Consider the following 22,542-nt stretch of genomic DNA (forward strand, 5'->3'; position numbering starts at 1 on the left):
GGCGAAGCTAGCTGCGTCTGAGCCGCTCTGACTCCAGCCCTCACCCCGCCCCGCGCTTCTGGCAACGCTGAGGCATCCTGGGCCAGCGAAGAGAGAGGCTTCTCGGGGGCAAGCGAGGCTTCTCTCGTGCCCAAAGCTCACCTGGGCTGAATGCTACAACCTGGCTCCCTGCCAGCTCTCAGCCAAACGTGTCATATGTGAAGCAACAATAGACGGTGTGCCCTGGGCGGGCGGGCGAGTGTGCATTTCCCCCTCCATAGGCAGCTCCCGATCCTCCGGGATTGTGCGAGTAAAAGGCTTCCACTACAGAGGAGGCAACTTTCCAGGCGGACTGGCTGCGCTCTCTCTCGTGCTCGCATTTCGGAGTAACCTGGTTTGTTTTGTAACGGGAGGGCCAGCCTCCGCAATAAGCAGCCCCTTTCAGAAAACGGCCCAGTAGCAGAGAGGTCGTCGTCCTTTTATCCATTATGTGCTCTCGTTTTCTGAGCCTTTCCACTTTCGCGTCCGCCGTGGCGTCACTTTGCTTCTGCCCCGTTGCAAGGGAATGTGCAAGAGAGAGGTTCGCTGACCTTTGACAAAACATCCCAAGATACTTGCTTAAGAGAGGGCAAGCTTTGTGCAAAACCTGTGCATTTACAATCGGGAAATGGAAAAAGCAAATGCTTAGCGTGTAGCATTTGGAAGGAAGCATTTGGTAGGGCTCCTTTAAGAAATCGACTAGCTTCCCCCCCCCCCTTTCTTTCTTTTTATGTAATCACTGAAGGCCAGGGCGAGGCTTCGTCAGCCAGTGAATCAGAAAGCTCGCTTCAGACCGTGCTGGCCCAGCTTTCTTATCTACATGAATGTACACCCACAAAGTGCTTCATGCATGTGCCATGACCGGGAGCCCTGGCTTTCAGAGACTACTCTGGCTAGGCTGGGGGATCAGATGTGATTGTTATTCAGTCAGGGCCTCCCCCCCCCCCCCTTCTTCCTGAAAGGCATGAAGGAAAAGGATAATGCAGTTTACCATTTGCGACGAGAGCCAATCAGGTTAGAGGCAATTTTACTCTCAGCCAGTGGAACAACTGGTGATGGCTGTCTCGGCCAATCAGATTCATTCCTGAAGCTCCACTTCAACTCCCATAGGGAGCTGGTTAATTGCAGGTTAGTGGATGCCAAGATCTGTTCCTTTTCGCCTAGTGTTCCTTCTCTCTGGCAATCGAGAAACATCACCTCCTGCCTCAGCCATGGCTTCTTGTTTGTCAAGAAGAGATTAACCTGGAAATAAATAGAAGGCAAGCTCGCATTCATTTAATTCTGGCCTTCTAGAGCTCAAGAGCAAAATTCCCCAGCCTTTCTGAGAGGGAGAAAAGCGTCACAATCTAGGGCTTGTATACATAGAGTAGTGCAGTCCGATAAGAGTCCGATAAAAGATTACATATCTATCATTTGTTAGATGGCATTAAAATAGGTTTCTAGACACTACCTATATCAAGTCACTTGTACACAGAAGTAGATGATTACATGCAGCCTGTCCAGAAAATAATTTTCAATGCACGCTTTGCAAATTTTGCTCTTAAAGAACTACTGGGCTTGTCCACATCAGAGCAAAATATCGATTTGCGCCTGCTTGTCCTTTTCCCACTATTGGCCTGGACCTTACCTTCTTTTAAATGTGGGGGTTTTCATCTGGCAGTTTCACACTTTCCAATAATTTCCACCTTTCCACTTTCCACCTCACATTTAAAGGTGAAAAGGTCCAGGGCAACACAGTGATGGGAAGGATGCCATATGAACAGGCCTACATTATTGGGGAGACAGGCAGGTGGAAATTCATATTTTGCTCCAGTGTTGATAAACCTACTATGGAAGCAACCCTCACCCTCCAAACAGTGAACTGAGTAGCTGAGAACTATTCCTAATTTGAAAGGGAAAAAGGACAGTGTTCTGTTTTTACATTCCCCAATATAACTAAGTTACCAAAACCAAATTAAAACAAAAATAGAGCATTGGCTGGACCACCTTATGTAGATGAAAAAAATAATGACTCCCAGACCCACTGTCATTAAGAGCCTTTTAAAGGACCTGATTCTTTCTAACATGGCACAGCCAGTACTGAAAACCCACCACTGCAGTAAGCTGAGTATCCTAGCCCATGGTTGCTTAGTTATCTGCATTATAGTACTACAAAACAATATTTTACAGTCATTGATTCTTGTGTGGCAAAGAGTGGTGTCTTTACTTTGTGGTGAGACTTCCTGCTATTCCTGGCTTCCTGCTAACATTGAATATGGTAGATATTTCCTCAATTGATAGTTTAATTTGTTATGTTTCTTACCTGCCCTTGTAACGTCCCAGGTTGGGTTATAGCAAGACAATTGTACAATTAAAAACAGATAAGTAAAAACAGCTCACATACAATTATAAAAACAAAACAATTCTATTCAAAAGCAGTACAATACAGTATAGATTAACACAGAAGGGATAGATCCTACAAAAATACATTAATTGCCAGATGCCATTGTAAATAGGCTAGAATCTTAATTTCCCAGCACTCTTAAGAAACTACAGTTCCCAAGATTCTCCATGACAGCTATGAGTGCTTCAAATGTATCGTGTGGTTGTGACCTAAGTTAAGGAATGGCTTGCTTTCTCTGCTTTTCTCTGTCCCTCCCTCCCTTCAATCCTTTTTCTGCAAAGGATATTTATATGTGAGCTAGGGAGAGTTCATTAAAAAATAAACAAAGGCATGCTATTATTAAACATTACATGCATATTTGGAAACCAATGCATATAGCATCATTGTGAGCATGTTAGCTTTTAAGCCTGTAGGAGCAGAAGAAATAATCTCCTTTTGTAAAGAAACACCCGGAAAGTGGTAAAACTCTGCAGCAGTGCATGGAGGGATAGGCAGAATGAAGATATTCAGTTTGTGGTAAAAAAAAGAGAGTCTGTAACGTGGAATGGAGCAACAGAAATCATGGAATGATTTGCTGCATTTCTGTACACATTTCTGTACACATTTAAAATACAAACAACTGAAGCCTTATTTACCTAGGGATCCATCAGCCTCGCCATCCCCGGACCTTGGAGGGAACAAAAGTACCAGGAAAGCAAAATCTTCTTTGGAGAAAAAGAGTTTATTGAAATCTGTGCACAGAGATAATCTGTACACAGAGACAACCAGCAGGATAGCTCCTGAAAACTGGCTGTAAATACATGGCATTTGGCAGGCATTCTTATACTGTAGGTACACATTTCTCCACCAATCACCAATTGCCAACCTATAGGTACACCTTCCTTCCACCAATCACCAATTGCCAACCTATAGGTACACCTTCCTTCCACCAACCACCAATTGCCAACCTATAGGTACACCTTCCTTCCACCAATCACCAATTGCCAACCTATAGGTACACCTTAGGAGGATAATCACGTTAAGCACGTTCCTCACCCATTTCCCTGTCTTTTGGGCCTACGTGGCTTCTCTTATTCTTTACTTGACCAGTGTCACAAGCCAAACCTGCTCAAGCAATCTTTATTGGAATCTAAAGCCAAAGCTGCTCAGGCAATCTATATTGCAATCTATATTGCGACAGAGCTAAACCGTCCCTTCCTTCATTCCCTCCTCTTCTTTTGGACAGCCTTCTGGCTCGTCCAAGGCAATAGGCTGGTATTCACGCCTCAAAGCTATCACTCGGGGACCCATCATGCGCGACATTGTTTTGTGCACCATATTTTTCAAGCATTGCACCAAGCAGGGAATACAGAAGCAGAAAAGCAAAAGGATTATAAGTGTACTGTCAATACCATAATATGCCTGATTCAACCACCATCGGGGAGCCAATAATATAACCAATTCCATGGATCATGGATCACCTTCTGTAATTTTTAGCGGGTTTTCAGCTATCATTGTTTCCATGTGGTCAATTGTGGCCGAAATGCTGATATTTTACTCAATAACCTAGTCTCCATCTGACCATGTTCACCAGGTGCAGCACCTTCCTTGTCTCCTGCAACTAGGAGAACGAGGAACACTAGGAGGATCATCAAGGGGATAGAAGGATCGGGCCGTCGTCTCCCGCAGAGCCTATGACGCTCATGCCAGCAGAAAAAGAGACACATCCATGTGGCAAGGGCAGTTGAAATAACTCCCATCCACCAACCCCAATCACTCCATGGTTCCTCCCAGCAATATTCAGGGGGTGTGCTCATTGTTGAAGAGCCCACTGATATTTGTGCCCGATTACCTGTTGAGCCTCAAGGATGAGAGCCCACCGGTGAGCTGATGCTCCCACTATGTGGGTCAACTTTTCTACTAACCCTGTTGGGTGGATTGAACTCTCGTGCTGCCTCCCTACTGACCAGGGCATATGGAGGCTGAAATCCTGGGGTGGCAATTCTTATTTTGGGAGGCTCGAGCCACCACGATTGTCAGAGGTGGTGCTGCAGAATTTACTGGCACTTGTTCAGCAATTTCAATGCACACCTGGTTAAGGCTCCCACTCCTGTAATACTTGCATTAAGATAGGTTCTGTCCCATCTATTGCCTGGATTAAGAGTAGGACCTGGTCTATCAAATGAGGTTGGTACAGTGCTCTACCCCCCCGAATGACAGTTGGTTACTTCCCCCCAACAGCAAGAGCAGTCCAGAACTTGATAGAATTCGACCGTCTCTGCAACTTCCCGTAGGAGCACTACCCACGCGTGCTGGATAGTGGTGTGGAAGAGGAGCCACAACGGGGAAGCGGGATGTTTCAATTATGGTAACCTCATCAAACCCCTGTTTCCAATAGCCAATGAGCACGCCATCTCTTACCACCGGCAAGACAAACCAGTCATAGCAGAGGTCAGCAGGCCAGTAAGGGCGGTATGGCTCGGTGGGGTCAGGGCTGTGGGACATAGAGCAAATCAATACAGAATATAACAGAAAAAAGAAAAGAGAAAGTCCTTATGAAAGTAGAACCTGGTGGACTTCCTGGATTAGTCCCGGCACGGGTTTTCACGTAGGGGACGCTGCCCGCGGGCGCCCCTCCCATCCAATTCTTCAGCTGTGCGTTGAGATATCAGCTTCCGGTGTGATATCAGCAGAGCGGTCGTCTGCCAGGCATCTGGAGATAGTCAGCCGAAGGGAGTTCTCTGGATCTGGTGTAACTGTCCAGTCTGAAATGGCTTTCTTCACTGAGTATGGTGGACCCAAGGGGTAATGCCGGCAACTTTCACGGCCGTGGGTGTGGAGAGCAGGACGGTATAAGGTCCCTTCCAGCACGGTTGTAGCGGCATCCGTGCCCAATCTTTTACCCACACTTCATCACCTGGCTCGAACTGATGCAGCCAACACACAGGGGTTGCGAGCCTGGGTCCACCTGTTGAGACAGAAAACTCGGAAGAATATCTGGACTTAATTATTCAATTGCATATCTTGGCTAGCATATGGAGTTAACATTCTAACATATGGGACTGGTCTCCCAAACACCTTAATGGGAGACTATGGACCCTGAGTAATGCCAGGGGTAACATTGTCACCCAATTAGACCCAGTTTCCTGTGTCAGCTTGGATGGCTGATTCTAGGGTCTGTATGCTGTATGCAACTTTCAGTTATAGTGCCTTAGCCAACTCCTGCAACACTGAGTGAACAAAGGCTGGTCCATTGTCAGCTTCTGCCCCTTTGCCAGGTTTAGGGCTCTGGTGAGCGCTGTTATTTCTGCCAATTGTGCTGATGTTCCAGGTGGGAGTGGCTTTGCCTCGATCACCTGGTCTTCCAGGGCTACCACTGCGTAACCTGCCTTCCGGTGTCCAGCCTCAACAAAGCTGCTTCCATCCACAAACCGTGACGGCCACTGGGGGTCTGCTTCATCTTTAAGGTCAGGTCTGCTAGAGTACACCTCATCCATTACTTCAATGCAGTCATGCGTAGGCTCCTCACCTTCTCCTACCGGTAATAGGGCAGCTGGGTTGAGGGCTGTGGTGACTTGGAATTTCTAACGCGGATGTAGTAGTAGCATCTGACATTTCCTCATTTTAGCCTAGGAGAGGAAATACGTGCCGTTCGGCAGATGGCACACTGACTCTTTCCTAAGCGGCCTCGCCCTCCTCCCCGGGCGGTTTCTCCCAACGGTGGACCTCCCGTCTTCAGGGCCATCAACTTCTCTGCCTGGTACTTCTCCTTCTTTTTTTTTCTCTGGGCCTCTTCCTCCCTCTGATTATAAGTGGTCTGGGCTAGTTCCAGCATCCATTCAAGGGTGTGGCCCATAAAAACCTTCAATTTTTTTTTTTTTTTAAATTTTATCGGGCGCTGCCTGGGCTACAAAGGCCACTTTGAGAATTGGGGCGTTGGCAGCCTCATCTGGGTCCACAGGGGTATACTGGCGGTAGGCTTCCTTCAGCCTCTTTAAGTAGGCTCCAGGGGCCTCCTCTGTCCCTTGCACTCTCATGTGTGCTCGGGCTTCAGCATGAATTCGCCTATCCTCCTCTGTAGCTAGCAGGGCATCCATCAAATATTGCACATCATAAAAAGTGGGGTTGTATGTTTAAAAAATTCCCTCAAACAGCTTAATGATTTTGGCAGGGTTTTCTTCAAATGAAGGGTTTTGGTTCTTCCAATTACAAACATCTGCACTAGAGAAGGGGACATGTTGAACTGTATAAGTTCTATTGGGCACCACCCCATCAGGTCCCGCGGGGGCCGGAGGGTCATATACTCTATGGAGAGGCATCACTCTGGCCGCGCCCTTTTCCTGTGCTTCATGTGCCCTATGGAGGGTCACTCTTTTCACTGCCTTCCCCACTCTTTCTGCCACATTCTTCTCTGTTCCCCTATGCATCCTGCTGCTTTTAACAAATGGGGACTGACGTCCACTTCTTCTGCATAAGGTTCCACATACTTTCTCAAACGTTCTGCCTGTTCCTCTGTTCATATCTTTCCATCACTTGTCAACTTAATCAATCTTCCTACAAATGCCTCATCCTCATCATCCTCTTCTCTTTCCTCCCTTTCTCCATCTTCGCCCAGGTTTAACAATGCATTGTCCACAGGATTGGGGCTGGGCCATCTGCTCCCTGTGGCGGGGGTGGTGCCAGGGCTGTTGCCGGGGCATAAGGCAGTGGGGGCATTAAAACTTTATCTTCTTCCCTCTCTAAATCCTGGAGGACTGGGGGGTTGTCCTCCTGTCTTCCTGACTGAGCAGATACGGCTGCCTGAGACTTTTTGGCAGCATGACTTCAGCCAGGGGGGGGGGGGGTTCTGTTCCACATTGGTCTTCCATGTGGAAATGTAGGGGATTTGATCAGAATGGACATTCAAAATGTTCTGATCTAATAGATTAATGAGTTGCAAATCAAGGGTCCTGGTGGACGGCCAATTTATTCTTTTGGGTGGGCCAATCTAATTCACACAATGTCCTCATCCTCCCCTCATCAGCTTGAATCCCCAAAAGCCTTCCAAAGGGGTGCTTTTACTTTGGCCAGAACCCATTTCTTCCAGATACCCCGCTCCTATTCACAGTAAAAATTCTCTCACACTTCACACACAACAGACCTGCCAGAAAATGCACAACCCTGCAATCGCCCAAGGGGAACGCTAAGCCCCGACCTTCACACATCAAGACAAACACTGGAGTATCCGGTACACACACCACACAGAATACACCAAAAATCACAATATATATATATCCCTCCCTCTTCTGTTCCAAACTTTTGCTGGTGGCACTCTAATGCACAACCCTGCAATCGCCCAGCCAAGGGGCACTAATACCCCGGCCCACACTTGACAATTCAATCACCGGAGTATCTGACATGCAACATACAACATACAAATCACAGCAATATAATTTCTCCTCTGTTTCCCTTTTATTTAACCTTACTGGCACACTTCTACCACGGCCAGTTCCCTTTTCCTGGCGGCACCTTTATTGCCACGGCCAGGTGAGGCTGATCAGGCCTCGCCCTTTCCCTTGGGCTTACCTTGCTTCCGCTGCGGACCTGTCCCCTCGGCGCCATCCTCTTGTTCTCCCTCAACTAGATGTCTCCACTCCAGAACAGTGTGGCTGGCTCCCCCCCACGAAACAGGTGGGGTGCGCACGGGAGCCTGCAAAACGCTGCTGAGCTGTTCACCTTGGTTGAGCCTGGCCCTCCGGTCCGTATTGGGGGTGGGGGAGGCTTATCCTGGACGAGCCCCCAAAGAAATGAAGCCTTATTTACCTAGGGATCCATCAGCCTCGCCATCCCCGGACCTTGGAGGGAACAAAAGTACCAGGAAAGCAAAATCTTCTTTGGAGAAAAAGAGTTTATTGAAATCTGTGCACAGAGATAATCTGTACACAGAGACAACCAGCAGGATAGCTCCTGAAAACTGGCTGTAAATACATGGCATTTGGCAGGCATTCTTATACTGTAGGTACACATTTCTCCACCAATCACCAATTGCCAACCTATAGGTACACCTTCCTTCCACCAATCACCAATTGCCAACCTATAGGTACACCTTCCTTCCACCAACCACCAATTGCCAACCTATAGGTACACCTTCCTTCCACCAATCACCAATTGCCAACCTATAGGTACACCTTAGGAGGATAATCACGTTAAGCACGTTCCTCACCCATTTCCCTGTCTTTTGGGCCTACGTGGCTTCTCTTATTCTTTACTTGACCAGTGTCACAAGCCAAACCTGCTCAAGCAATCTTTATTGGAATCTAAAGCCAAAGCTGCTCAGGCAATCTATATTGCAATCTATATTGCGACAGAGCTAAACCGTCCCTTCCTTCAACAACCTTCCCCACATCTGGTCATCTGTATTCACCCTAAGAATACAGACTGCAGGACCATCTACTGAAATTGAATGTTGGAAAATTCAAGACAGAAACAATAAAGTACTTCTTCACACAGCACATAGTTAAACTCTGGCATTTGATCGCACAAGTGGTAGTGATGACCACCGATTTGGATGGCTTTAAAAGAGGAATAGATAAATCCATGGCAGTTAACGCTCTGAGTGGCTGCTGGCCACGATGACTATGTTTGACCCCCACTGTCAGAGGCAGCATGCTTTTGAGTACTTTGAGCTTTTGAGATTGTGGACAATTGGTAAGAACTTTAACACCAATACAAATATGCCAAATTGGAATTAGCAAATCTTGCACTTTGGAATGTGGTCTGAATGAATTGTGGGAGTAGCTTACCACAGAAAATAATTGTTTCTCATTACATGTTCATTTGCATTATTGATCTTGCTATACCTATTAAACACCTAGAGACCACTAGATAAGAATGTTTTATATTCTGGCTGACTGGATCTTGCTTTCATTTGAATTAGTGAGAGGCAAACTCCCTGGGCTAATTTTCTAACTTGATTCAGGTAACTGAGCTATTTTTCTTAAAAGTCAGATAATAGCTCAGTTGTTTCAAGCCCAATTCCAAATGTTTTAAAAACCTGTTGCACTTTCAGTTACATCAGTGGGAGTGCTAGGGGGTCTGAATTCTCATGAGATTCTCCCTGCTGCCACTGCAGCAGCTGGGGAGGAGGCAGTTATAAATTCTTCTCTGGGTCAGATTACAATCCAAGCTGGACAAAAACTATGGGGCTGTAACACTCACCTGAGACTGGAGGCAAGCACTATGAATTGTCAAGGTTTGTATTCGGAACTAGGGAGCTGAGGACCGCAACAACATCAGTAATTCAAATGGATTATGTATTCAGTTGTGATCTACATAATACTGTGATACACATGCAGACATTTCTTGCATTGTTTGGACATTTTAGCATTGCATGTAGAACAAAAAGCAAACAAAGTAAGTCCTTCTATTCTATGTATATCTATTCCCTTAACAACACAATCCTATGCATGTTTACTCAAAAGTTGTCCCATTCCGTTTAATGGTACCTACTTCCCCATAATTCAGCCCGTACACTGAGGTCCACCTCTGAGGGTCTTCTGGCGGTTCCCTCATTGTGAGAAGTGGTTACAGGGAACCAGACAGAGGGCCTTCTTGGTGGTGGAGCCTTCCCTGTGGAATGCCCTCCCATCAGATGTCAAGGAAATAAAGAACTACACAACTTTTAGAAAACATCTGAAGGCAGCCCTATATTGGGAAGTTTTTAATCAGTGACACTTTATTATGTTTTTATATTCTGCTGGAAGTAGCCCAGAGTGGCTGGGGCAATCAAGCCAGTTGGGTGGGGTATTATTATTATTAATATTGTTATTATTATACAGGACTGCAGCATTAGTGACATTTCACCAATCTACTGAAGAAGGCTCTGCCCCATATGAGCTTAGACAACAGGAATATTTTTAGTAGAGGGTGCCAAAAGAGACTGTTTTCTTTTTGCTTCTAAAGACTGCTCTGAATAACTGTGGTTTGAAATTCTTGGCAACTGTACCAACACCAAAAGGTCCCAGGCTGAGTTAGAACAACAGAATATACAATCACGGAAATGGATAAAATACAATGATAAAATAATTGAAGCAACTAAAGATGCTAGAAGCACCTCTGTGGAAAGGGAGTTCCACTGAGAAATCCCTCTCCTGAATTGCCATTCCCTACACTTTTGAGGGTGGCAGAACTACCAAGAGAGCCCCCTCTGCTGATCTTAGCAACCAAGGAGGTTTGTGTAATAGAAATGGGCTAAAGACCTTTCAGTCCCTTCTACCATGTGCCAGTCTGGGTAGCCTAGTCATGCCAAAAGTTATCAAGTAGACTTCCACCAGATCCTTTATGCTCCCCCTTTAACTCTGGATAGGAGTGTTTTCTGGGGGTCAAAGGCAAACACTTACAACAGTAAGCCGTGATAGCATCCAGCTTATTTGTCTCTCCCCAGCAATCAAAATACAGTGGTACCTCAGTTTACGAACTTAATCGGTTCCGGAAGTCCGTTCTTAAACCGAAACCATTCTTAAACCAAAGTGTGCTTTCCCTAATGAGACCTCCCACCACTGGTGCCCTTCCACCATTCGGCATCCATTCCTAGACCCTAGACCGAGGTAAAGTTTGCAAACCGGCCACTGCTTCTGGTTTTGCGGAGTTTGTAAACCGAATTGTTCGTAAACAGGGCTGTTCTTAAACCAAGGTACCACTGTAGCTGGCTTTTGTCTGTCTAACCCTAGGCAAACTATGGCTTGCTACAAAGGATCAGAAGTTACTAACTGTTGTGTACAAGAGAAGTGAGAAACATGGCATAAACAAGCCTGAAGTTCAGAACCCTTCTTGTTTTGTATTGTAAGAGCATGGTTTGACATTATGTTTGAATGGCCCATATAACTGCCATCTTCAGTCCAACAAGGAATCTGGAAATATGGAGTACATCGTCATCAGTACTTGCCATGATACCCAGCTCTATTTCGCCTTTTCATAGATCTGGCTGAAGCAGTGACACCTCTGAACAGGTGTCTGGAATCATTGAAGGAACAGATGGTCTGAAATAAACGTAAAGTCAGTCCAGATTATGCTGTTAGACAAGAAACCCCAGTACAGGTTAGCTGGAGAATATCTTGTTTGGGTAGGATTGTACTCTTCCAGAAGAATACGTTTTGGGGCACTTCTGGGCAGTGTTGCTTATACAGCCCCAAATAGCTGTGGCATTTGTTGCCTTAATATTTGTTTGGTTCATTACATATGCTCACTATTGCAACGTGAGGATGTAGCCACTGTAATTCATACCTTGGTGACATCCAGATTAACTGATGCACTCTGTGTGACCACCCTTGAAGCATGTAGACTTCTTTTACCTTAAAATACTGTCAGCCTACACTTTTTTGACTGGAAGAAGTCAGCAGGAACATATTCTGTCAATTTGTACCATAACTGAATTGACTAAAAAACAGTTCAACTCAAAAGTGTGATTTCTGACCTTTAAAGCTCTACATGGTCAGGGACTGAAAATGGCTCAGGAATTTATTCTTCAGCTGCTCCTGCGATTTACAAGAGAGGGCCTATTCAGTGTATTCTTTCTGAATGCCAGATTAGTATCCACTCGGAACAAGAACTAATAAATAGTTGCCCCAAGAATACCGTCACCCCTCATCAGTTTCCTTTGGGAAGCAAGTTTTCTTCCTTTTTCTAGCTTTCGAGGCCTATTTGGTAAAAAATGCTGTCTTATGCTGACTGGTTTTCCATAGCTCAGTGATAAGGGCACCTACCTAGCATGGAGAAAGTCCCAGCTACAGTCCCTAGCATCTTCTGGTAGGGCTGGGAATGTTCTATCTGAAACTCAGGAGAGACACTGCCAGTCAGTGTGGCCAGCGCTGCGCTGGACCAATGGGCAATCCTAAGACAATCCTCTGCTGCTTGTATTGATTTTAATTGGTTATCCATGCCATGTTTATTAATTTTTATATTGGAATTTTATATTGTACACCACTTTGTGAACTAATAATAAAAAGCAGCATATAAACGTGAGTGAATACTGTTACTTTACTGTTTGTTTTTTAAATGCTTAATTTTCATTCACACCCAGTTGTTCATCTCAAATTGTAATTTGGGGAATAGAAGGGAAGAAAATAAAAAAGGGCAAGACAGTAACACTCCACAACTCCGGCATGTGAATCAATGACAGATAATCTCTTTGTACAAAGCAACCGGTATGACAGGTTGTGTCACTTAGTAGCTCTACGTGTTTTTATTTCCCCCCTCTTCTCTTTCCTTATCCAAGTTCCATTCATAAGAGTTCATTTGTATTGTATTTGCAACCTATTTTCATTATTCAATTCATGCAGCGCGTATGTTTAGCACTGCTTTCTAACATTGTGACAGAATGAATATGTAAATTTGTTTTTCAGGGTTGAATTTAAGATCAGATATGCAAGTGTTCAAGGAAAATTAAGACCATTTAAATCTCTGCTCAGTGGATGATTCATAGTTCACTGTGACTTACAGGAACAACCAGTAAAATTGCATGCAACCTATCAGGCTGAAGATGGAGACAGTCAAAGGCCTTGGAACCGGGCCATTGCCAGTGGGTAGGGGAAGAAAGTGCTGCACAGAGCAGGCACCTGAAGAACAGGAAGTGTAGGAAAGACAGGCTTTTGTCCCTTCTTGATTAATCAGCCTGCAGTGAACCTAAAACCATTTTCCTTCTGGACTTGATATTCTTATGTACTAAATAACACCAATCTCGGTATGCATATTCATAAATATAGCTTGATGCCCACTACTGAAATTCCCAAGTTTTAACTTGAAAGTCCCTTAGAACCAAACCTTATCAAGCACCTCTGTGTATCTGCATGTTCCTCTAGTTTTTTGTATATATGGTTACAAATATATTGGATGGCCACCAGCCATGGATGTTTTACAGTGGTGCCTCGCAAGACGAAATTAATTCGTTCCGCGAGTTTTGTCGTCTTGCGAAGCACGGTGTCGGGAAAGTTTTGAAAAACCTCCAAAAACCTCAAAAAAGGCTACCACACCGCGTTCTATGAGTTGCTCCTCGAAGTCAAGTCGCAACTGTATTAACAGTGTTAAGAAAAAGGAAACAAACTTGCAAGATGTTTCCATCTTGCGAAGCAAGCCCATAGGGAAAATCGTATTGCGAAGCAGCTCAAAAAACAAAAAACCCTTTCGTCTAGCGAGTTTTTTGTCTTGTGAGGCATTTGTCTTGCGAGGTACCACTGTACTTGATATTCCTGCAGTGGAGGGGGTGGAACTAGATGACCCTCAGGGTCCTTTTCAACTCTATGATTCTCTGATTCTAAGTGTAACTTGTATGCTTGTATCACAACCTTTTATTATAGAACAGCAAACTGTTTTACCTGCAGGGGGATATTTGAACACCTCTCAGTGAAAAGTATTGTGCATAACCCTGCAGCATCTATTATAGACTGGCCACCTCTGGCAATATTTTAAAAAAATTAACAGTGTGACCACAATAAAAGTATTTTTCAAAAGGTGCACCTCTCCGTATTGTTATGGAGCTAAGGGATTAAACCGTTTGCCTTCAGTATTTCAGCTTGGAATCAAACTCCACTAACTAGAAATTTATTTGTGACAAAATACAGCTGTAGTAGTAGAGGTACGGTCTCCAGTCTGTCAATATGCTCAGAAGAAGAATAGGACCATGGGATCTCACCCAGTAGTTCCTTGAGCTTTTCGAAATCAGCCTTCTTAAAGAATGCATGTCCGACTACACTCAGCTTTCCCTTGCCTCTGTATCATGAAACCCAGTAATTCCACTTTGTTGATCAGTTCCTTCCTGCTGGTGAGGACCAGGTGCAAGATAGATGAACCCTTTGTTGCTTCTTCCATCTTATGGGAAAGGAAATTGTCAGCGGGGCAATGCAGGAATTTGTTTGACCTTGCATTCTTGGCAGTTTGAGTTCCAACAGATAGCAGGGTTGTTGAAGTCTCCCACGACTACTGTAGGTCTCCTTTTTGAATGTTTGGCAATCAGCTATAGGAAGGCATCATCCAAGTCTTCAGGCCTGTATGGAGGTCTATAGCAGACATCCAAAGTAAGGTCACTGTTATTTCCCCCTCCTACAATTTTTACCCATATAATCCTTTGCTCCAGCTGCTGACTGACAAGAGTCCAGCACAGATTTCTGGACTAAATTTTGAAGTGGAATTCCAGACAATTTATCTGAAATACTATGGGACTGTGCTCATGTGGTAACTGTATTAAGACTGTTAAAACTGCAGAGAGTCTCCTTCGGTGGAGATGAGCTTCTAGTCTTTCCTTATCAGCTGAGTCAAAACAGCTGCTCTCTCCCAGCGTCTGCCATCCAATTAAAATATATGGTTTTTAAGCCCACGTAAAAGTAAAATTAAAACAGATAAAACAGATATGCTCCTTGCCTTTATGTTGCAATTAACATTGACAGCTGAGCCAACTGACTTTAAAACTATTCAAAATAAAACCAAATGAAAGCAGACCATAGAGCTCAAGGGCAAGCTGCCTTACTTGTTGTCATCTTCAACTGGACGTTGAAGTAATGAAATATCCCTGCTAATGCGGGATTGAAAAATGCAAGAGAAAACTTTTATTTCTGTGCTAAAGAGTGTTATGTCCCTGCCACTGTTAAATAATCAATAAAAAGGCACAAGAAAAACCAACATTCACGTAGCTTTAAAGTGAAATTTTTTTCTGGGTTCAGAAGTTCAGATAACTTTCTTAATTAGAACAGTCCACCTCTGGAAGTATATGCAGTCATTTTTGGCTGAAGCAAAAGCAGCGCCTGTGCTTCAAAATGATATATAGATATGCTTTTTTACAAAATAATAAAACATTTGTATAACATAGTGACATTCCCAACCTTTTTTGGTTAAGTCTTCTTCAGGGGCACTTCTCAAGACAATTTCTCAATAAAGGCAACTACTTTTGAAGAGAATGTCCCAAACAAATTTTTTACCAAAATGCATTGCAAATTTTACTATCTTATAAAGGTACATGTATGTGTAAATTCAAAAAAATCAAAACATGAAAGTAACTATGAGAACTTTCTTAGTTTGACTTTGTGAACTCAAGGAATAACATTATCAGACAGAAGACAAACATGTTTATTACTATTCACAATAACTATTTTAAGGTGAAAACAAAAAGCAAGGTAAGTGTCTATTAAGTTACACAGACTTCATCAACCTGCTTGCAAGACGAAAGGCTTATCTGAAGACAGAACAATAAACCTGGTGGTCTTCTCTCTCCTACTAGTGCCCATACCTAGAAAGAAATTTATTCTCATTTTAGAACTCAGCAGCAGTTATCAGTACATAATTAGCTTTTAAATACACTCTGAAGTTGGCTAGCTGTAGGAGCTATGGAATACTATCTGCAAATCTGGAGACCATCAGGTCTAGATAACATGTCAGAGATGTGCCAATACCACCTTTAAGTTCACTTAATCTGTACAGGCTGGTTATTCTGCTATTACAAAGATGGTGATCAGATTTTAAAAGCAATGAATCAGTAGGAAACAGACATCATACCCCTATCACATCTGGTAATTGTCTATTGCAACTGACCCAACATATAATCGGTGTGTGTGTGTGCATGCGCGTGCACACACACACACACACACACAGGGCATATCTCAGAATTTAAATGTGTAGCAGACCTACACAAATCCTCTAGCATAGGGCTAGGGAACCTCTGGTCTTCCATATATTGCTGGACTACAACTTCCATCATCCTTGACCATTAGTCATACTGGCTGGAGCTGATGGGAATTGGAGTACAACTGCTAGAGGGCCATAGGTTTGCCACCACAGCTCTACCAAGCAAACACTCTTTACTCCAGAACTATATTTACCTGACACTTTTGCAGAGTGAAGAGATGATTCAGTCTTATTAATTCATATCTCAAAGTACTTAGGGGGCAATGTTTAATAGGGGAAGCCTACCTTAGTATTTGCGTAATGCAAAAAAAAAATATTAACTATAACATAGACAAAGTGGACAATTTCCTGATATTACACAAATTCCACATGCTTCTTACTACAAGCAGTGAGCTTGCACATGTCACCTAATATAACATGTTTTTGGCCAGAAGTAGTAATAGGTCCAGCTAACCTAGTCAGAACTTTAAGACAGAGACCAGTAATCTAATGCTGCTCTTTGGTTCTTCATAGCAAATCAGTGCTCAACATGCCAAGCTTTCCATTAAAACATACTTGATCAACAACAGTGCGTCTTAAAAAAGGGAACACTGAACAGATCCCTTGGTAGAAGGGAACCTCAATTTAAATGGATTTGAAAACCCAAACTACTCATGCAATGAGATGTAAACTATGCTTTCACTCAATGCCACTTTTCTCTGCTGTCTAAAGGGAGATTAAGAACTATGCTAACTTGCACTTTAGCTTTGTAAGGCAGATGCAGTGGTGGGAGGCAGAAGTTCCTGTTTCAGATTCAAGGTGAGCTGTAACTACATTGAGAATGTCTGTTATGAATTAAGCGGTATAGCATGGATGTTTAACTCTACTCCCCTTGCTAACAAAAGGCATAAGATACTTACTTCTGGAATTCCCATTCTCGATTGTCTAATGGACACACCTGCCGAGTCTTAAGCCAACGAGAGATACAATGGAAGTGGAAAGCATGCTGAAAAAAGAAAGCCCAAATTACTCAAACAGCATGCTGCAACCTGGGTGCACTGCAATTTAGTAAGTTATATTAGGAAATGATGAGATAACAGCAGAGAGCAGAAGACAGTCAACATCCAGAATTGTAGAATGTGAAACAGTTTCTGTGAGCACAACTATATAAATAACCAGAGGAATTTATATATGTTAACTAGTCACAAAGGAAAATACTACATTGGTTTTCTGTACAAGCTTGTGCTTGCTGAACACAACAGAATTTTGGGCTACCTTAAAGCAGCTTTAAAACAACAACAAAGAATGACTTTAAAAAAGATGGGAAACAGAATGGGGCTGAGAAAGGCTTTCACAGTGAAAACAGACAAAATGTAACCTACATTACATCTACCCTTCTCTCCTCATAGTCATAAGTTTTTGTTCCGTCATACGAATCTACTTACTTTTAATTCTATTCTTTTTACGTTTTACCACCACTTTTCTGTAAGCTAGAGTAGATATTTCAGCATATGTATGGGAACACGCACAAACAGAACCTTCTTTGCAGTTTTCAATGCTTCAGGTTTCATAGTCAACAAGGCAAGCTGCTTTTAAAACAGAGTATCTGCTTTCCTCATAACTGAAACAGCAGCAGTGAAAATGATAAAGAAAGCTGTATCTGAGCATCTGGTTCCCTTATGTACTCTTTAAGAGTTGCTTTGGAGATTATGGCCTTGCAAAAAACTTTGAAGTTCTTAAAAAAATTGCAATGTATGTACATAATTTGGGCTTCTTCCATGTGAAATTTATAACAAGTAGGGCCCCATAATAAAATGTCTTGTGCGTGTGCGTGGAAGAGGGTGAAAAAAATCAAAAACTAGCATCAAAGGACAAGATTCCCTGCTCTAACTTCATATACAGTATAAATAATTTTAAAGTGCAACCAGTCTGCATACATGTCAAAAGAGCATAAGGCTTCTTCATGCAAATAAGTGGTCTGATAACACTTAAACAGATTGGCCACTGCTGGAAGCTGGTAGATAAAAGGTTTTTCCTCTGGGAATTCAAACCAGTGCAGCTTCATCTCTGACCTGCAATAGTAACAGTAGATTACACTGCAGAGCTTTGGAAAGCTACCCTATTTAAGCACAGCCTTCTGATCTGCAGTAGAGGTATGATACAGCAGGGCCACTGAATACTATATTCAGTCTATCTTGTAATGTGAGGATATTGTGGGGGTAAAACTGTATGTGCAATAGGAGTCCCATATGACTGGATACCATTGCAGGCTTGCTGGAAGTCACTGAACTGTAGCATTCAATGTGAATTACACTTCAGAGCCATTATAAACCACTCTCCCCTGTCTACAGGTTATTCCAGTCAGTAACATGAGCACAATGAACTACATTTTTGGATTTTTAAAAATGTTTCATACTAAAAAAGAACTGAGTTATAAAAAGCAGGAACTCTTTGCTGTTAACTTTTGCATTTTAGAGGTGGTGGTGGTGGTGTAGACACACTTGTGCCCAATCCCGGTTCCTTTAAAAACTTGGCTTTCACCATTTATTTCTATTGGCATCTTTCATTTCCATACATTGGGACATCTGTGAACCAGGAAATTACCTATCCAGGCAATGACTGTTCTCATCACCCTTCTTATATCTGTCCCTTACTCCCTCCTTTCCAGCGACTCTATTCTATTCTTCCTCTGACATAGTTTTCTGTTGTTTTCAGCCATAATCCCATGCCCATTGAGCATGTCCAGTCCTCAATGGACTATATTGGTTCCTTCTTCTAAATATTTCCAGTACTTCTGCAAACCTCATGGTTCTCCTGTACTGAGTTGGCTGATACTTTCCTCTTATGTATGGGTGCTGCCAATTTGCCTATGTAAGTGTGGGAACTCGTTCCTGAAAATTAAAAATACAATCTAAGTGGATCAGGTAAGCCATTATGTATTTTGTGATGATTGATCAATTTGCAGGTCATAATTGTTTGAGAAGCAATGCCAATTACCTTCCTGCAAAGACAGTTAAGGAGGACAGGGTGCATGTGCCCTCTTCATTCTTATATTCTTATTTTCCTTCTATCCCTAACTACTGTTTCACATCTCAGCCTTGTATTTCATTTGACCCTTGTTTTCTCAAAGTCTCCATGACTCTGATACCATAAACTTTACTTCTTGATGAAATATACTTCTAGGTAGTTTCCTAGACTGATATGAAAGTAGAATAGAGTCAGCCTTTGTTATAGTTGAAGAATAGAATCCTTACATTGCAGACACCCCATGCAACAGTGCATTCTTCGGAGGTAGCTGATGCTTGGTTAGCCTGACATTCTATGCCTGTGAGAAGAAGATTTATGCACATGAATTAACATGATTCATAGCAAGTGACTCTAGTAGATGAAAAACAATGTAAGTTGTCGGTCAAATGTGGGTCTTTTAGAACATCAGAAAGGAGGCAGCATTGACAAGGGAAGTTCAGCATCACATTTTTTATTCATTCAAATATTTCTAGGCTACCTTTCAAGACTGAAGCCTTTCCAAGGAGGCACACATTAATATGCAGTTTCATCAGTGAATATTGAAAACATACAAGCCAATCCAAATTACAACAGAACATTCAATGTACATAAGTCCATTAAGAGAAACTCTTGAATTTCCATCTTTGTTATATCATGACAGAAATGGCTGCAGCATGACAAATTTATAAAAGTATGCAGCAAGTGATATAAGTTTTCCCACTGTCCGCCACAGTGGGGTGAACAGATTCCCTTCCTCCACAACTGCTGGGACTGGAATGGGCTTGTGAGCTCGGCACAGGTTGGGGAATAAAGTTGTCCTCCACTAGGCTACTGTGAGCTCTCACCCTCACTAGCTGTGATGGATCTAAAATGACATTCTTGAGTTGAGCATTATTGGAGGCACAGGGTTGTATCCAGTATTAGTCATATGCAGCATGAACCCACTGGAGTGAATAGACACACCTCACAAATCAGCATCCATGTTGGGTTGCTTCTCAAGTTTATGGGAAACGTTTAGTCTGATACAGAGAGGATTCTCCTAGACCAGGGGTTGGCAAACTAAGGTCCATTAGGGGTCGTTTAACCGGCCCATGGACCCCCGCTGCCCGCTCAGTCGGATCCCGTGCGCCGCACTAAACCGGTGCGGAGCAGAGCGGGGACCACCTTCTGCGACGCTGGCCGGCTTTCCATTGGCTGCAGAAAGCTCCTGCAGCCAATGGAAAGCTGTGCACGCCTCCTCCGTGCCAGAAGGAGCGCCGGAAATAGTGTTTGCGCATGCGTGCGTGTGCACTCCGGCCCACCGCAGCGTCTGCAGGACCGTGAACCGGCCCAAGCCACAAAAACTTTGCCGACCCCTGTCCTAGACGCAGAAGCCACTTGTTATTAAATCAAGCACTGTAGTATACAAAGACCATTCAAACAGGTGAAGAACTTGATTTAAAATTTAATAATTTATTTATAGGAATTTCTATACCACTCAACAGTTAACATACAAGAATGATATTTCTATAAGATCTAAGAGGCTAAATTAATTTTATAACCGTATTTTCTTTTCTGAAGTCATGGTTTTTGCCACTACATAAGGAAGTTCAGTTCAGTGAGGGTCTGGGGATAAAGAAGAGAGTTCTGAAGCCTATGACACCACAATAAATAGGGTTCCTAGGACGAAACAAGTACAACTAGTTTAAATTTACATTGCAAATGTAGTTGTAATTGTAATTGCTGCCCTAACTCCATCTCTGTAACCTAACATCACAATTCATCAAGAGTCACTGGGGCAGCTGCAAAGTTATTTCCGTCATCACTTCCCTTCACTTTGCCATGAACCTGCCCATACATAGTTATACTGCTTACCTCCTACCTCTATCTACAGGTACTTACACAGATCCATAATATGGTTTCTGCAAATGGCACAGTTGTCAACCACGATGTCCCAAGCCCAGAGTGCAACTGCATTCCACTAGAAGAATAAAAGACATTTATCTGAAATGCATACCAATAATTTTTGAATGAAATGACTTTCTCCATTCCTTGCAATCATTCCTCCTGATTCAAATATTAACTTTTTATCCATAGAATTAGCAATAGAATTATTCAACCCCAGTACCAATGCACATTTATAGCCTACCAAGGAGCTCATCACATAGACAGATCAGTTTGCTTAAGAGAGATGGCTTTGAACTTCATCCAATGCTGTAGTGAAGTTTTCTATGCACAGACTTTTAAAAAATAATCACTTTATGCACCTGAATTGTAAAGAGGAAATATCATGGCCTAGTTTACAGCCTGTTATTTTCATAGAATGCAAGTAAAACAAACCAAGAGATTAGGAAGTAGCTAACTATTCAATGGCCTGAACTATAACTGAGTTATAGAAGAGCCAGCTTCCTGACGCTTTCATCACTTCCTCCATGACTCTGGTAACTTCAAAATAAAGATGCGTATCCCGCCATACCCCCCTCCCCAGAAGGCTGACTTTCTCCACTACATGTAGCTCAAGTCAAAGAGAACAGAAGTGTCAGTAACGACAACTCCCTCTCAAATGGGACTTGCGAGTAGAGTTCACGGAAACTAGGCCTCCCTGTGCCACCAGGTGATAATAACAACCCACCTGTTTACTGCCTGCGCTCGCTTTCTTCTGTTACAAACCCTCTTTCGGCCCTAGTGCCAAAGACGACCCTCGTCGCTCGCAGGGCCTCCCTCACACGCCTTCCCCCCATACAGTACGTTAAAACGAAAGAAGAGAAACCGGTCTCGGGCGAGAATGAGGCCTAGCCCCTGCCACCAATACTCTCTCCGTTGGCGCGGCCCCGAGTCCCGGCGGCCGTCACAGCCCTCTCACCTTCTTTACTTCAAAGCGCTTCTTGCCGGCACCACTATTGGTCCCACTCGGTGTGTCCACATCCATCGCAGCAGCCATTTTGGATAAGCCAGTCCCGGCAGAATGCTATCAGCGCGCCTGCGCGGGATTTGGGAACGAAGCCGCGCGGCATTTTTTCCTCTGCGTTGCGTTGTTTTGGCTTTTTTTTTTTTTAACCCTGCCTCCCTCCGTGGCCGCCTCCCTCCTCCTTCCCCCTCCTTCCTACAAACAGGTGTGTGTGTGTGCGGGAGAGAGAGGAGGGGCCTGGTCACGTGCCGCCCGTCTCTCTTAAAGGCGCTCGTCAGGGCGGAGCCCGTTATGCAGGGCCTGGCGTCGTCTTCGCCTTCGCTCATCGCGGAGTTGCCCAACCCAAGGGCGGGGGGAGGAGGAGATGAGGGGATGGGCCCAAGCGCAGGCTCGCTTAAAGGGATACCCGCAAATTACTCAATGTCAGCTCCTCAGGAGCGGAGAGGGCCCCCAAAACCGACGTGAATTCGGCGCCAAGGCCGAGTGAGGGGAGCTGAGTGTCTCTGGCCTCTGAAAAATCACATTAATCGGTTCTCGCCCCGTGAGGGGGTTTCTGCGCTGCCTCCCCCCCGGGCGCCCCGCTCTCCCCTCCCGGCGCTGCCCATCCATCCGCCCGCTCTGCTGCCGCGCAGCCCTAATTAGG

General features: G+C 43.9%; 1 protein-coding gene and 1 long non-coding RNA gene across 2 annotated transcripts; both read right to left on the minus strand.

Annotated features, from left to right (window-relative positions):
- Positions 1-3,103: 3,103 nt before the first annotated feature.
- Positions 3,104-8,749, minus strand: LOC144328987 (uncharacterized). Its single transcript, XR_013394378.1, has 3 exons — positions 8,495-8,749; positions 3,349-8,453; positions 3,104-3,307 (listed from the first exon to the last, which is right to left on the minus strand). It is a non-coding gene; the product is annotated as an uncharacterized LOC144328987 (long non-coding RNA).
- A 6,705-nt stretch (positions 8,750-15,454) lies between these two features.
- Positions 15,455-22,013, minus strand: RBX1 (ring-box 1). The gene is made up of 5 exons (XM_028746789.2): positions 21,855-22,013; positions 20,894-20,972; positions 19,261-19,331; positions 16,927-17,012; positions 15,455-15,632 (listed from the first exon to the last, which is right to left on the minus strand). The coding sequence occupies exons 1-5, from the start codon at positions 21,930-21,932 to the stop codon at positions 15,620-15,622; spliced, it is 327 nt and encodes a 108-aa protein (XP_028602622.1). The 5' UTR covers positions 21,933-22,013; the 3' UTR covers positions 15,455-15,619.
- Between the last annotated feature and the right edge of the window lie 529 nt (positions 22,014-22,542).

This window comes from Podarcis muralis, chromosome 10 (assembly GCF_964188315.1).
Source record: "Podarcis muralis chromosome 10, rPodMur119.hap1.1, whole genome shotgun sequence".
NCBI classification, from domain to species: Eukaryota; Metazoa; Chordata; class Lepidosauria; order Squamata; family Lacertidae; genus Podarcis; species Podarcis muralis.